The sequence below is a fragment of the Symphalangus syndactylus genome, chromosome 18 (genome assembly GCF_028878055.3).
Source record: "Symphalangus syndactylus isolate Jambi chromosome 18, NHGRI_mSymSyn1-v2.1_pri, whole genome shotgun sequence".
Taxonomy (NCBI): Eukaryota; Metazoa; Chordata; class Mammalia; order Primates; family Hylobatidae; genus Symphalangus; species Symphalangus syndactylus.
In genome coordinates, this window is record NC_072440.2 from 19,835,869 (window position 1) to 19,851,213 (window position 15,345).

At 46.6% G+C, this 15,345-nt stretch overlaps 1 protein-coding gene across 4 annotated transcripts in view; it reads right to left on the minus strand.

The window, feature by feature from the left end:
• Positions 1-15,345, minus strand: part of GRAP2 (GRB2 related adaptor protein 2) — a 79,408-nt gene that overhangs the window by 14,642 nt on the left and 49,421 nt on the right. For all 4 annotated transcript variants that reach the window (XM_055251953.2, XM_055251954.2, XM_055251955.2 and 1 more), the window contains 2 exons: positions 11,542-11,633; positions 2,841-2,932 (listed from right to left, as the gene is read on the minus strand). In XM_055251953.2, the coding sequence (XP_055107928.1) occupies positions 2,841-2,932; positions 11,542-11,633 (184 nt within the window). The remainder of the gene's footprint in view (positions 1-2,840; positions 2,933-11,541; positions 11,634-15,345) is intronic.

The window sequence follows — 15,345 nt, forward strand, 5'->3', positions numbered from 1 at the left end:
TGGGAAATGTAATGGGGATGGGAAAAGGAATGGAGTGTGCAGCACAGCAGCCATATCGCAAAGGAAACATTTTAGAAGTGAAGGGGATTTAGGAAATACACATTTGTCCTCTGACTGCAATCTGATAGGGGGCTTCTTTCAAGATTTGTAAAAATCACCACATATTGCATATTAGACATGAGTGGTCACGGTTTCAATAATACATATCCATTCATTCATTCATTCATTCATTCATTCAACAGCTTTACTGAACATCTAGTACTGTGCTGGGCCCCCTCCTGGGTACTGGGGACAAGGTAGTGGGCAGAACAGACATGCACCCCTGCCCTCAGGGAGCTTACGTTCTAGTCAAGGGGGACACACACAAAAGAACAAAATAATTAAGATCTGCAGTGTGCCAGATGATGGTAAGTGCTGTGGAGAACATGAAAACTGAGAGGAGAGATGGGGCGCTGGGGGTGGGAGATTAATGTAAGGTATGGTGATGAGAAAGACCTCACTGAAAAGGAGACATTCTAAACCTGTAGGGGACTGGGGAGTGGGAGGAACCAACACAAGAGACTGAGGAGGAGAAGCCAGGGCAGTGGGAGGACAACCAGAGGAAGGACATTCTGGAGCCAAAATGAAAAAGGTGTTCCAGTGGGAGGGGGATCCCCAGGTCATGCTGAGATGACCCCTGGGAGCTGCAGCCCACGGGGAGCCTGGCGGGAAGGGTCGGGAGATGAGGAGTTGGAAGTAGCAAATACACACACTCCTTTTGAAGAGATGGAGTGGCAAGTGGAAGGGGATTTGGGATTAAGAGTTTTCTTGATTTATTTATTTATTTAAATTTTCTTTTTTCTTTGAAACAGAGTCTCTCTCTGCTGCCCAGGCTGGAGTGCAGTGATGTAATCACGGCCCACCACAGCCTTGAACTCCCAGACTCAAGCGATCCTCCTGCCTCAGCCTCCCAAGCAGCTGGGACTATAGGCACACGCCACCACACCCAGCTAATTGTTAAAAACTTTTTGTAGTGATGGGTCTCGCTATGTTGCCCAGGCTGGTCTCAAACTCCTAGCCACAAGTGATCCTCTTCCCTCAGCCTCTCAAAGGACTGGGATTACAGGCATCAGCCACCACAAAACCCACCTGGCCTCTGGGTTTGGTTTTGTTTGTTTGTGTTTTGGTAAGTTGGGAGAAATTGCAGCATGTGTGTTTGCTGACAGGAATGATCCAGCAGAGAGGGAAAGGAGGTTGACGTGGGAGAGAGAGAGGAGAGTTTCTCCTAGAAGCAGTGACAGTTCCTTCCAGCCAGCTGCAGGAAAGGCCAACTGTTTGAGCACACTTGCAGGAGGCAGGTGGGTGTGGTGGGGGAGGGGGATCTGGGAGCTTCACTTCTGGTGGCTTTCATTGTTCCAGAGAACCTGGAATCAAGGTCACGGGCTAAGAGTGATGCAGGGAGGGGCTGGAGGTTTGAGGAGCAGGTGGGGTATGCAGAGGTCACCTAGCAGATTCCTGGGCAGCATCAAGGGTTCTGTCAAGGTCAGTGGTCATTCTCTTGGTTTGGTGGTCAGTTCAGGTTTACCATGACTGGTGCTCTTGCACCTTGCTGAAATCACCGATACTACTGCGGTTTTCTAACAGACTTTTGCTCTTTGAGCTAGACCCTGGTTCTGAGGCAAGATTAGATTTCTATCTACCCCTTGTGGTCAATTCTTAAGACAAACGAAGCCCAATCTCAATTTTTCATTTCCTCTTTAGGAAGAGAATTTCCCCTTCCCCCCGCTGACTTCTCTCATTGGGGTCAGCATACTTTACCGAAGGCAGGGAATGTCTGTCCACCCACCGAGTGAAGGCTGAGAGCCTGGTGAGGATGGTTAGGATTAGGAGGTCACAGAGAAGCACTTAGGAGAGCAGCTCTTGAAGTGGCGTGGCCAATAGCGCCCCTTTGGAATTCTGGGGAATGCTGTGATTGAAATCACTATAGATAATTTGAGTTTACAAACTCATTTTATAAAAACTTAAAATAGGCCAGGTGCGGTGGCTCACACCTGTAATCCCAGCACTTTGGGAGGCCTAGGAGGGTGGATCACCTGAGGTCAAGAGTTTGAGACCAGCCTGTCCATCATGGTGAAACCCCGTCTCTACTAAAAATACAAAAGTTAGCTGGGTGTGGTGGCATGCACCTGTAATCCCAGCTACTAGGGAGGCTGAGGCAGGAGAATTGCAATGAGCCGAGATCATGCCACTGCACTCCAGCCTGGGCAACAGAGCAAGACTCCATCTCAAAACAAATAAACAAATAAAAAAAAAAAAACAAAATCCCCAAAACTTAAAATAGGCTGGGCATGGTGGCTTACGCCTGTAATTCCAGCACTTTGGGAGGATGAGGAGGCAGATCACTTGAGGTCAGGAGTTTGGGACCGGCCTGGCCAACATGGCGAAACCCTGTCTCTACTAAAAATACAAAAACTAGCCTGGCGTGGTGGCATGTGCCTGTAATCCAAGCTACTTGGGAGGCTGAGGTGAGAGGACAGCTTGAGCCCAGGAGTTTTAGGCTGCAGTGAGTGGTGATGGAGTCACCACACTCCAGCCTGAGTGACACAGTGAGACCCCGACTCCCCCCTGCAAAAAAAAAGTTAGAAACAACTTAAAATAGCAATACATGCACATGGTGTAAACATCAAAAGGGAATGAAATGAGATGCAAAGTCTCCCTCCTGCCCTGGCCTTCAGCTGCATGCTCTGGAGGCTCTCCGGAAAGAGCTCCAGAGGCAGCCATTTTTGACAATGTTTTGATTGCTGGAAAAGTAAGAGGAGTGTGTGTGGGTAGGCCCATCTCAGCAGGCTGCAGATACTTACTCGGGAAACTGGATGTCTATGAAATTCTTGGGCACATATCCTTCCTGGCTCCCAAGCTCCGCCTTAAACCACTCCTCTTGGTTACTCAAAATCTACATGGAAGAAAAGGAAAGACAAAGATATTGGAGGGAGGACACCAAAAAACAAGAGAAAGGGGCTGCAAGGCAAAGAAGGCCCCTTTGGACTTAGAGGAAAATATGTTAATAAGTTGAAAGAACTCACCAGCTGTTCTAGGATTTACCCCAGGCCTGTGGAGGAGCCGTGGGTTTACCTTTGGAGTCAGCTTCTCCTGACCCCAAGTTATTTCCGTCCACTTGTGCTGTACATTCATGTCACCCCACTGTGGCTTGGCCTCCCAAACTCAGCACTCAGGGACTTCCCTGAATCCCTTTTTCTATTGGAAATTCATTTGTCCCAGGTAGCACCTTAAGTTCCATCTCAGCAGTTGGTGGGAAGGCAAGAATGGCTACTCCATGGTGTTTTTTTTTTTCTTTTCCAGGTAACCAGGAAACTTTTCTTTTTTTTTCTTTTCTCTTTTGTTGTTTTTTGTTTTTTTGAGATGGAGTCTTGCTCTGTCGCCAGGCTGGAGTGCAGTGGTAGGATCTTGGCTCACTGCAACCTCCACCTCCCGGGTTCAAGCAATTCCCCTGCCTCAGCCTCCTGAGTAGCTGGGATTACAGGCATGCGCCACACCTGGCTAATTTTTCGTATTTTTAGGAGAGATGGGGTTTTACCATGTTGGCAGGGATTGTCTTGATCCTCTGACCTAGTGATCCACCTGCCTTGGCCTCCCAAAGTACTGGGATTACAGGCATGAGCCACCAGGCCCAGGAAACTTTTCAAAAATTTAATTTGTTGTTGTTTTTTAAACAGGCAGATTAAAACTTAAACATCCCAGTCGGGCCAGCTTTGGAAACAGTAACTCTTTGTGTTCACATGCTGTGTATTTCACAGATATTTGACTGGAACCCAAGATACTTGGGATGCCTTTTCTAAACTTGCTTTTAGAGCCAGATCCCAAGCAAAACCAAAAGTTCTGTCTTGTTACTCTGTGGCCTGACTTTGACTGTGACCCCAAATGTTATTGTCTACCTCGGTTACTCAAATTACTCACCAGACTTGACTGTATGTGGCTTCTGGTTTCTTAAAAAATGAGATTCACCATTAAAAGACAAATATTTGGCACCGCCACTGAAAATGTTTTGAAAGTCTGAGGCCAGGTGTGGTGGCTCATGCCTGTAATCCCAGCACTTTGAGAGGCCGAGGCGCATAGATCACTTGAGGCCAGGAGTTCGAGACCAGCCTGTCCATCATGGTGAAATGCCGTCTCTACTAAAAATACAAAAAGTAGCCGGGCCTGGTGGCACATGCCTGTAATCCCAGCTACTTGGGAGGCTGAGGTAGGAGAATTGCTTGAACCCAGGAGGCGAGGTTGCAGTGAACCGTGATGTTGCCACTGCACTCCAGCCTGGGCAACAGAGTAAGACTCTCTCACAAAAAAAAATTTCTTTTAAGTCTATGATATAGACTAGAACAATAATTCTAAATAAGGATAGCAGAGCAAAGGATGGAAAGAACTCTGATAATGTCACTGAACCACTGAATTAGATGATACCCAGGAGCCTTCCTACTTCTGGACTTTGAGAAATTACAAGTCTTTGTTATTGTTTAGGCCATTTTTAGTTTATGTTTCTTGCTCCTGAAAATATCTTAACTGATAGAAGTGTGATGATAAAGAAGAAAGCAGAAAAACACAGAAAAGGCATCCATATGTAGAGAAGAGACCACTTGCCTTGGCAATGAGAGGAGCTACTGAGGCCAGGTCAGATGGCAATGGACTTCCTCCTTCAGCTCTGAGGAGGTGTGGTGCGTTCTGGGAATGAAATGCCTCCGGGTGGCTGGAATGTAGACTGTGAATATCTTGAAATGTAGAGGGAACCCTTAAAGGATTTTGAGCAGGGAAATAACAGTGAGAATTAGAGTTCAGAAAGAGCTCTGGGCTGGGTGCGATGGCTCATGCCTGTAACCCCAGCACTCTGGGAGGCCCAAGCAGACGATCGCTTGAGCCCAGGAGTTTGAGACCAGCCTGGGCAACAAAGCGAGACCTTGTCTCTATGAAAATAAAAATAAAACTTAGCAAGGCATGGTGGAAGTGCACCTGTAGTCCCAGCTACTCAGGAGGCTGAAGCGGGAGGAGGGTGTGAGCCCAGGAGTTAAAGGCTGTAGCGAGCTCTGATTGTACCACTGTACTACAGCCTGGACAACAGAGAGAGACTCTGTCTCTAAGTAAGAGAGAGAGACTCTGTCTCTAATTAAGAGAGAGCGAGAGAGCTCTGTATCAGAGATCAGAATGTGAAGATAGATTGCAAGGCTAAAGTCGGCAGAAAAACTGTAGGAAGAAGAGCACAGCCCTCCAGGCAAGAGATGATAGGGCCTGGGCTAAGAAGAGGTGAGGGTATATTTTAGAGAAATTCAGGAAGCAAACAGGCAGGATTTCTTGACCAATCTTGGAAGCTAAGGCAGAAGAGGACTCTGGGATGCCACTGGATTTCTGGCTTGGGAGACTGAGTAGGTGGTGATGGCTTTACAGAAATAGAAGATACATGAGAGGAGGCAGGGCTGAGAAAGGGCTCATGGGCCTCAGATTGCATGTGGGTGATTGTGAGTTGAATTCTTCAACTAAGAAGAAAAGCTCAGGGAGCAGCTGGATATGTCAGTCTGGACCCAGGAGAGAGGCTGAGGTTGGGGCTTGGGGTTTCAGAGTCATCAGAAAGTGGGTGGAGTTGAAGTCACAGGGCCCTTGGGCTTCTTTCTCCCAGAAAAGAAGATGGGAAGATAATGGAAAGAACTAAGTGCTTGAGTGGAGATGATGAGCTATTTCTAACATTACTCCAAGGTGGAAGGAAGGGGACAGTGTTGTGAGTTGGGAATGAGAAGACCTGGTTTCTAGCTTGGCTCCATCCCTAGATATGTGATCTTGGCCAAGTCAATCAGCCATTTGAAAAATGGAGATAATAATAGCCACCTAGCACCTTACAGAGCTGATGTGAGGATCAAATGAGCCCTGGTACCTGAAAGTCCTTCAGAAAGTGTAGACTCTTTTCAAAAAAATACAATTCCATCAAATGTGGTATTCTTATGAGGGAGGCCTCCAGCTCTGAATAGGACATGGACGGGTTTATACGTTCTTTAAAGCATTATGTGTGTATGTTTTGAATTTAGTCATTTATTCTGAAGAAATAAAAGTGTGTCCCATATTTGAGTTTGAGATTGCTGAGAACAGAAAACTTTATAGTTTCTAACATCAAATGCGACTGCTGGTATCACTAAGGACATGTGGGTATGTGTGTGCTGAGGGGGCAAGGAAGGAAGCAGAAAATCTAGGTCAAAAGAACTAGGAAACCCAGCAGCAGTGCCTCGTAGCCACGTAAAAACACAAGAGCACTGCACTCCATCCATCGCTCCTGAACTCACAGCACTGGAATTCCTTTCTCCCGTCACATAGGAATGCGGTGTTTGGCCAGGGTAGCAAATGTTACACAGAAAGGGGTAAAAGAGGCCATTTGGAAACTAGCTTGTCACCGTAAGAATTACACATTGAGGCCAGGTGCTGTGGCTCACGCCTGTAATCTCAGCACTTTGGGAGGCTGAGGCGGGTGGATCACCTGAGGTCAGGAGTTTGAGACCAGCCTGGCCAACATGGCGAAACCTGATCTCTACCAAAAAGACAAAAATTAGCCAGACATGGTGGTGCATGCCTGTAATCTCAGCTACTTGGGAGGCTGAGCTACGAGAATTGCTTGAACCCAGGAGGTGGAGGTTGCAGTGAGCCGAGATTGCGCCATTGCACTCCAGCCTGGGCAACAGAGCGAGACTCTGTCTCAAAAAAGAAAAGGACCACACTTTGTACTTTGTTTTCTGACCTGAAAGCAGCTCTGCAATTTTAGTTATCATGCCTCAGACCTCCTCTAGAAACTGGAAGATTATCCCACAATGCCAGCCATTTCTCTCTGCCACCTGGTACTTGGTCTGCCTAACATTGCATTTCTAGAGAGGTGAATTTACAGGCTTTTTACCATGTATAGAAGGCGAGGTTTTTTTAAAAAAAATTCTCATTTTCTGCAAAGAAGTGTATTTGAGGGGAGGGGAGATGGTTTCCTCCTGCCGTTGTGGGCCCAGGGCCCCGCACTTCCTGTTCTTCTCATCTCTCCATCTGTTCAGTTCCCCGTATCTCGTGTACCCATCGTGTAAACCTGAGCAAGGCGTTCAGCCTGAACACTTGAAGTTTTACTCTTAACTTGACTATTTCTTAATTCTTATAATGTTCCCTAAGAAGAGATGATTTTCTGGGTTACATGGCCTGAGAATAAGTTAGACTTGGGAAGAGAAGGGCCAAATTACGGCTGGAAGAATTTTTAAATTGGATGAAATTGTAGCTTTTAGAAGCACAGCAGAAATTTGAAGTATTGAAGAAATGAATTATGTAGAATTAACTCTTAGTGCTTTTAGGTTGCTATTTTGGCAGGAAGAAATGAGGTAGCATTAGATGCATTACAGAAGGAGACAGAAATGGACTGAGTCAAGAGATATTTTTCAAAGCTACTGGCAAATTTAATGGCAAATTCAAATGTGAGCCTGGTGCGTGTGTAGCTGCAGGTATGGTGGTTTGTGGCATGAATAGGAAAAAAATCTGATTCCTGAGTTTTCAAATGTTTCTGTCATAGGAGAAGCAGGATCAAGTCATTTGGCGGCGTTTTCCTGTCCACCATCTTGATCTACATGCCGTGTAGATCATCACCTAGTGAGCACCTGCTGATTGCACTTAGGTGCATGAAATATGGAGATAAATAAGCTGGGGCCTCTGCCCCAGGAAACTCATGGTCTGTTGAGGGTGGGTGGCTGCTCAGACTTTTTTGTACCTTTCTAATGAAAACCTCTGTTTAGTCTTTAGCACAAAAGGCCAAACAAGTCAGAGAATCCCAGAAGCGAATTGCTGGGGCAGTCAGGAGCTGGCTTTGAAAGTATTTGTGAGGATCCTGGGTGTGTTACCCATTGAGGAAGGCAGGGGCAGACATTGCAATCACATGTGGGGAGCCCCAGGCATGGGAACCAATCACCATCCTGTAGACATTCTGTGGGGCTCAGTCAACAAGCCCTCCTCATTTTGCTCTTTACCTGCAATGGACAGAATTTAAAAAGAGGGAGGGGGTTGGCTTTCCAATGGAATTCTAAATGAACAGGAATAAATGCAATTTAGCGATTCAAGAAATGTGTACTGGGCATCTATTTTGGGCCATGACTTGTGCTAGATGCTGTGAAGACACAAAGACGAACCTGGCATTGTGTGCACACGTGCATGATGACATTGCTCTCAGGGAATGGAGAGGAATCGAAGGTTCATTCATTCATCAAGTATAAGGGAGTTCTAGGCACAGCTATTATAGACATTGAGGCAGACATAGCCCCTGCCCTTGCACAGCTTTGGCTAGTGGAGTAGACAACACGTAAATGAGCAATTAGGATCCTACGGGGCAAAGGCAGCAATGAGAGGTAGAAATAGAGGGTGCCTGAGACCACAGGGTCATGGCCTGCCTATAAATAGCTGCCATGTGAGGCAAAGTCATAAATGCCTGGAAATGAGTGAAGTTTGTGTGAAATGTTGCGGAGGAGCTGAAGAGGGAGTGATTTGTTTCCCTGGGATGGTAGGGAGTGGGGAGGACCAGTGAGGTTTCCACGGTAGAGGATGTCAAATATGTGTGTGTGTGGGAGAGAAGCACTCAGAGTATACAGGGAAGAGGCTGAGAAAGGGTGATGTATACATTGCAGTGCAACCTGGGGGCGTTACATCCACAAAGATGTCTCTGTGTATGTGTGTGCACACATATGTACATGTGCATAATGACATTGGACAGTGGTTTGGGGCCAGATGTTTTCGATCTAAATCAATTGGTAATTGGAAACCCCTGAATGCTTTTGAGCAAGGAAATGATATGATCTGATTTGTCTGGAAATATCCCTCTGGGACTAGTATGTAGAATGATTGAAGGAGGAAAAAGACAAGAGGTAATGAGGTCAGTCAAGGAGCTGTGGCAATGATCTGAGCAGTCAGAAGCAGCGGGGATGGATGATCCCGATAATGCGGGCCACCATTTATTGGGTGTCTGTGTTGGGCCAGGGTCATCAACTCGAATCCTCTCCACAACCCGGCAAGATAGATACTACCTCTACTTGCTGAGGAAGACACTAAAGCTCAAAGGGGGCAGATGACTGGGCCCCAGGCTCCACGGTTAGTAAGCTGGGATTCAAACTCAGATCCATCTGACTCAAAGTCTGTGCTCCTTTTTAATGCCTCACACTCCTTTCTGGTGAAGAAGAGAGTTGCTTGAGAGATATGAGGAAAAAAATACATTCAGAGCAGAGTTCAGTGCTTAGGGGCCAGACAGAGTTCTGTCCAGGTCCTGGATTGGTCACATTCTAGCTGCGTGACCGTGGACATGTGATTTAATCCCTAGCCTCAGCTTCTCATCTGTGAAATGGAGGGGAAATGAATGCCTACCTCATAGGTTTGCAGAGATGATGAAATCACGCCTGCAAACCACTTAGCTAGATCCTGGCCCTGAACAGAAGCTCAGGAGATGTTGGCTACTGGTCACCAGGATTTGGTAAAGGAGGCACTGATGATAACTGGGGCTTCTAGCTTGTGACTGACCTAGGATAATACTTAGAACACGGAAAGAAGAGTGGCTTGGGTGGAAGTGGGAGTGAGATGGGCGTGGGGGTTTGAGTGATTCTGGGCATCCTGAGTTAGGGGCTGGAGTTCATGTGCGGACATCCAGCAGACAATTGGAAGTCTGGGTCTGAAGTTCGAGAGCAAGGCCAGAGCCAGAACACGAGCCATAGACTTGAGGGTCTTTGGCACAGAGGTGATAGTTGCAGCCGGAGAAGTGGACGAGGTGGCTCAGAGTGAGAAGAAAAATCAGAAAGCCAAAGGCAGCACCTTCAGGGAAGTGTGTGTTTCAGGATCAAGAGAGGAAAAAGAATGCTTGGAAATGAGACCTGTAGGAGTGGTCAGGAAGGAAGGAGAAGAACCCGCAAAGGGTGGTGCTGCCAAAGTCAGGGAGAAAGGGGCTTCCAGGAGAGGGCCAGTTAGCAGCGTCAATCCCACAGACATTTCCATATGGTCGTTACACTGCACGTTAAGGAGATCACTGGTGAACTTCAAGCGAATGTTGGGGGGAGGGTAAAAGGCAGATTCCAGAGGGTTGTGGAATGAGTGGGAAGTGAGGAAGTGAAGCATGCCCAGTGTAGAGAATTCTTCCCAGTATTAGCAACAAAGGGGAGGAAAGAAATCAGGAGCTGGACTGGGAGGCAGAGTTGAGCAAAGTTTTGTTTGTTTGTTTCCTTTTTCCTTTTCTGAGGAATAGAGAAAACTTAAGATACCAGGTTCTCTTTGCAATGGAAGACAAGGGTGGAAGTTGGTACAAGGATGGTCTCCAGTGGATGACAGTCACATGATCACAGTGCCCCACAGAGAAGGCAGGAACTTCTCGCTGCATGGCAAGTCCCTCCAGGAGCTTCGTAAGACCCCGAAGCAGTGACAGACAGGTTTTCCTGGGTCAGGAGGCCCAACTCATATTCGAAGTTTGTGAAGGCCTACACTTTGCCACTATGTTACTAGATCTTGAAAGTTGAGAGCAGTTAGAAGGCTACCTAATGGGCATGTTCATATTCCAAAAGAAGCCATTCTGTGGTGTTCTGTGCTCCTCAGACACTTTCAACATCGCCCTCTCACGTGCTGATAAGGTTCTTTGTATAACAAAATAATTCTCGGTGGTGAGACACTAATGGCCGCGGTTGCTGGGCATCCAAGAAGGCTCATCGGGACAGCTGAGGACCAGGGATCAGGCTATCTGAGGGTGCTCTGAGGTCAGGCAGGGGGGGTTTGGCTCCACAGACGCCCAAATGCCCTTTTGAAGGGCTTATGCTCTTTTGCAAACAAACAAACAAAACAAAACAAAACAAAAACCCAAGGGCTAAGATGCAGAGTCTGAAAGTATATGGTGCATGAATGTGGGAGAAGCCCAGGGCCACTTCAGCTCAGCAAGTGGCCACTGCAACTCAAGCGCAGGCTGAGGACAAGCTTTAAAAAGCCCCTGAGTGGCCAGGTGTGCATGGCCTTTGTTGAGCCACGTCCTCTGTGGCTGTCTTTCTCAAGCCGTCTCCACCCACAACCTCTCCTCCTGAGTTCCAGCTCTGCTGAGCCTGGCGCTGCTCCCTGAATTCAGCATGGGCTTGCACATCTCTGAGCTTTAGCTAAAAGCCCAAGTCACCTTCAGTGCATTCCTGACGTTCACATTGCACACACTCCTACAACCCCCATCTTTCAAGGTGGAATCACTTGTTCCCTCACCTGTGCTCCCTGAGAACTTAGCCAAGAACATCCGTAACAGCCCTCTGGGTGGATGTGTTCCCCTCTCCAGACTATGAACCTCCCAGGACAAGGATGGTGGCTTATGCTGACTCTGTATTTCCATCACCTGGCCTGGTTGGTGTCTGGTATAAGGGTGTACAAAGGGAATCAAGGTGAACTTCTCTTTTTAAAAGGAACCACATGCAGTTCTTAAGAGACAAAGGCAGGGACTGTCAGATTACTGAGTAACTCAAACTCCCTACTGCTCCCCTGGGGCCCCACGTCACCTACCTTCAAAACATCTCCAGTGTGAAAGCTCAGTTCATCCTCACCTGAAGCAGTGAAATCAAACTTGGCGACAGCTTCCATGCTGTAACGTGAAGCTGGAAGAGAAATAATGTGGTCATTGTGCCTCTCTGCCAAGGGGAGGGCAGCAGAGCCGATGGTGCTTCCTGGTAATCAGCAGTTCCTAGGAGAGTGGGCAGATGGATGTCTCCAGGCCAGAGAGCAAGGCTCAGGCACACAACAAGGTCTCGTGTTTGCAGGAAGAGCTGCCGGAATCTATAGGATCTGGGTCCTGGGATCATTCTCGGAATCCCCAGATGCCAGGAGCAGGAAATGAAGGCCAGCCGCGGCCTTTCCCTTCTCCTTTCATCATCCTGGCCTGACACCACTTTTGGGGGCATCTCTGTTTGCAGCTGATAAGGAGGGAAGGCTTGCTATCATCTGTAACTTGAGGCCCGAGGGGCTGGAAAGACTATTCTGTAAACACTGTCCCAAGGCTGTCCCTTGGCAGCTATATTTAACCAGGCAGTGTTAATTAGACAGATGCCATTTCCTCTTTTACATCTGAATCATTTAAGAGAATTAGACAGCATTGGCCAGTGGGGAACTCAGCTCCCTTCTGCATGGTTTGAGAGTAGAAAGCATTTTTTGGTCTTCGAGTTAGGAGACTCGATTGGTCAGATTACTTATTTTATGGTATATTATAAACCAAGTACCTTTTGGAAATTTTGATTTTAACATTTTTGAATTGAGTTAAAATAGTGGCCCCCTTCTTGTAATGCATGAGACCCGTGTAAAGATAAATGAGTCGGCCTATGTAATACATTTAGTATGAACTAGAGTTGTGCTTTAGGAGGCAGCGGGGATGTAATGGCAAGACAGCTGGCTCCAATCCCAGTTTTGTTGGTAGATAGCTGTAGACTCTTGGGCAAGTAGTTAAACCCTTGGAGTCTCTATTTCCTCATCTATAAAATGGTGATCATAATATTCAATTAATAAAGTTGTAAGGTTAAATCAAATTATAGATGCAGGCCGGGTGCTGTGGCTCATGCCTGTAATCCCAGCACTTTGGGAGGTCGAGGCGGGCAGATCACCTGAGGTCAGGAGTTCAAGACCATCCTGGCCAACATGGCGAAACCCTGTCTCTACTAAAAATACAAAAATTAGCTGGGTGCAGTGGCAGGTGCCTGTAATCCCAGCTACTTGGGAGGCTGAGGCAGGAGAATCGCTTGAACCTGGGAGGCAGAGGTTGCAGTGAGCCAAGATCGTGCCACTGTACTCCAGCCTGGGTGACAGAGCAAGACTGTCTCAAAAAAAAAAAAAAAAAAATTACAGATGTAAAATAGTATTTACATTTTAAAATAATTTTATGGAATGAATTTTTCCCCAGCAAAGGTAGCCTGACCAAAATCAGCACAGGTTTTCTTCCATGACTCCCATCTCCTATGAACTTTTCTCATTGAAATTTGAGAACTAATCTCCATGACTATCAAATCCTGTGATTCTCTGCTAAGACAGCTTACTGTCAGGACAATCTTGAAAGCTGTTATTTTCTTGTTGATCAAAATTTCCCTAAGTTTCAAACCCTTTAGGGTAGAAAATAAATACCCTCCAACCTAATAGACTTTCAGCGACCAGTCAACTGGGACCACAGTTGTCCTCTCAGTGGGAATTCCTACCCAGGTTAACAAGATTTGGGTAAATAAGGAAGGTGGCTGCCAGTGAGAGGGTGAAATGCCAGGAGATCAGAGGATTAAAGCCGACTGCAACAGGGTGATAGCAAGGGGCTCATTTCTCTGACTCTCCACAATTGCTCAATCTTTCGAAGGTAATTTATAGAGATGACTATTACCCATTCAAAGGTAGATGTTAAGCAAAAAATAGACCAGGAGCCAAAGTAAAATGTCATAGTTAACTCTCTGAGTCAAAACGTACTTCCAAACAACACCATCACAAATATACTTTTTGTACGCTTTCTTCAAGATCCATCTATCGAAGGCAAATTAAAATTGGTGTGACCTAGGATGACCCACTCAACAGGAAGGAGTATTCTGCCCTCCTAAGTTAATGCTAAATGCCTTTGCTGATTTGATTCACCCCATCATTTTAACATGCAAGGCTTCTTCTAATTAAAGCCTTGCCTCTAGTTTGCAGAGAGACATGACTTCTGTGGGTCATCATCATGGTATCAACAGTAGACAGTGGTCGCCTCGTGGGATCAAGTGTCAGGTGAATGGTCCTGAAGACCAAGGTCCCATTTCTATGCAAATTCACCTTAATAAGCAGGATGGAGATAAGGGGAGGGCAAATGCTAAACATATTAGAGAGTTACATAAATTAGAAATGAAAAAAATATCCAAGGCAAGCTCTAGATATGACCTTGATTTGGGGAAGATCTTTCCAACATTACATGTAACTCAGCTCAGGCTTGGGCGCTGGATCCAGGCTGGCTGTAAATCACTTCAGTGAGAAGTGAGAAGGCCGAGGCAGAAGTAAAATTGCTTCTGAATAGCAGCGCTTTCCTCTGCTTTCCCCCAGGAGGTAGGCGGTATGGCAAAGCCAACGACACAGCCATGTTACAGAGCTCTCCAGCTTGTAATATTAATCCTGGCTCAAAAAACCCAATTAAACAGGCCCACTCTTTATAAAATCACTTTGAAAAAATTTGTTTGCTCCCATTTCCATTTGTGAGATGAAATCTGCCCGGCTGCTGTTTGTTCAGGGTGGGGTGGGGTACGTTCTCTTTTTGTTTAAACCACAGAGCTTCAAAAGCTCTTCCCTTGAAGCACCCCTAGTAGTAGAGAATAGTAAATATGTCACCCTCAGGGGTCGGTTTTCTGTTTGGTCATAAAAATGCATGGAAATGTATATCCCATTCCTCTATATCCATTAGCATTAATTTTGAAAAGTTTAAAAATTACCACCATGGAAAAAGAAATCTGATTATCCATTTGTTTTATGATCTGTACCTGCCACCACTACATACTGCATTGGAAAAACAACAACAAAAAATATGATGGAGATATAAACTGGGTAGCAACAATTTAGACAGAGTTGTTGGGGAGTGGAATGCAACAGCCTGAATTCAAGAATGCAGTGAAGCCTTGCTGCTGTTTTCAATTTCAGTGCTTCTGACTTCTGAAAAGAGAGACCCCTCGGCCAGGCACAGTGGCTCATGCTTGTAATCCCAGGAGGCGGGCGGATCATGAGGTCAAGAGATGGAGACCATCCTGGCAAACATGGTGAAACCCCCGTCTCTACTAAAAATACAGAAATTAGCTGGGCATGGTGGTGTGCGCCTGTAGTCCCAGCTACTCGGGAGGCTGAGGCAGGAGAATCACTTGAACTCGGGAGGTGGAGGTTGCAGTGAGCCGAGATTGCACCACTGCACTCCAGTCTAGCGACAGAGTGAGACTCCATCTTAAAAAAAAAAAGAAAAGAGAGACCCCTCTTTAGAGAACCTCACAGATGGATTAAATGTGCTTTTCCTGCCAGTGATGGGCTTTCGAAATGGCTGAAATGCTACCTGCCCATACAGTGTGAGAAGCTGCAGCCTCCAGAGGCAGCCAAACCACCTCCAGCAGCAGCCCCCAACCCCCACCCTGCCAACCTGATTGATGATGATGCCACTTGTAGGGCCTCAGTGCCAGCTCTGCTTCTCACCAGCCCTCTGCACCTCTCTCGCTTACCCCTTTAAGAGCTGTCACGCAATAGCCATTAGCAGCATGCAGTGTGGATCTGCTTCACCAGAGGGTAAGCCCAGACAGGACCGCCCTGAACATGATTTTTTCTGCCCTTGCCTTTTCATGT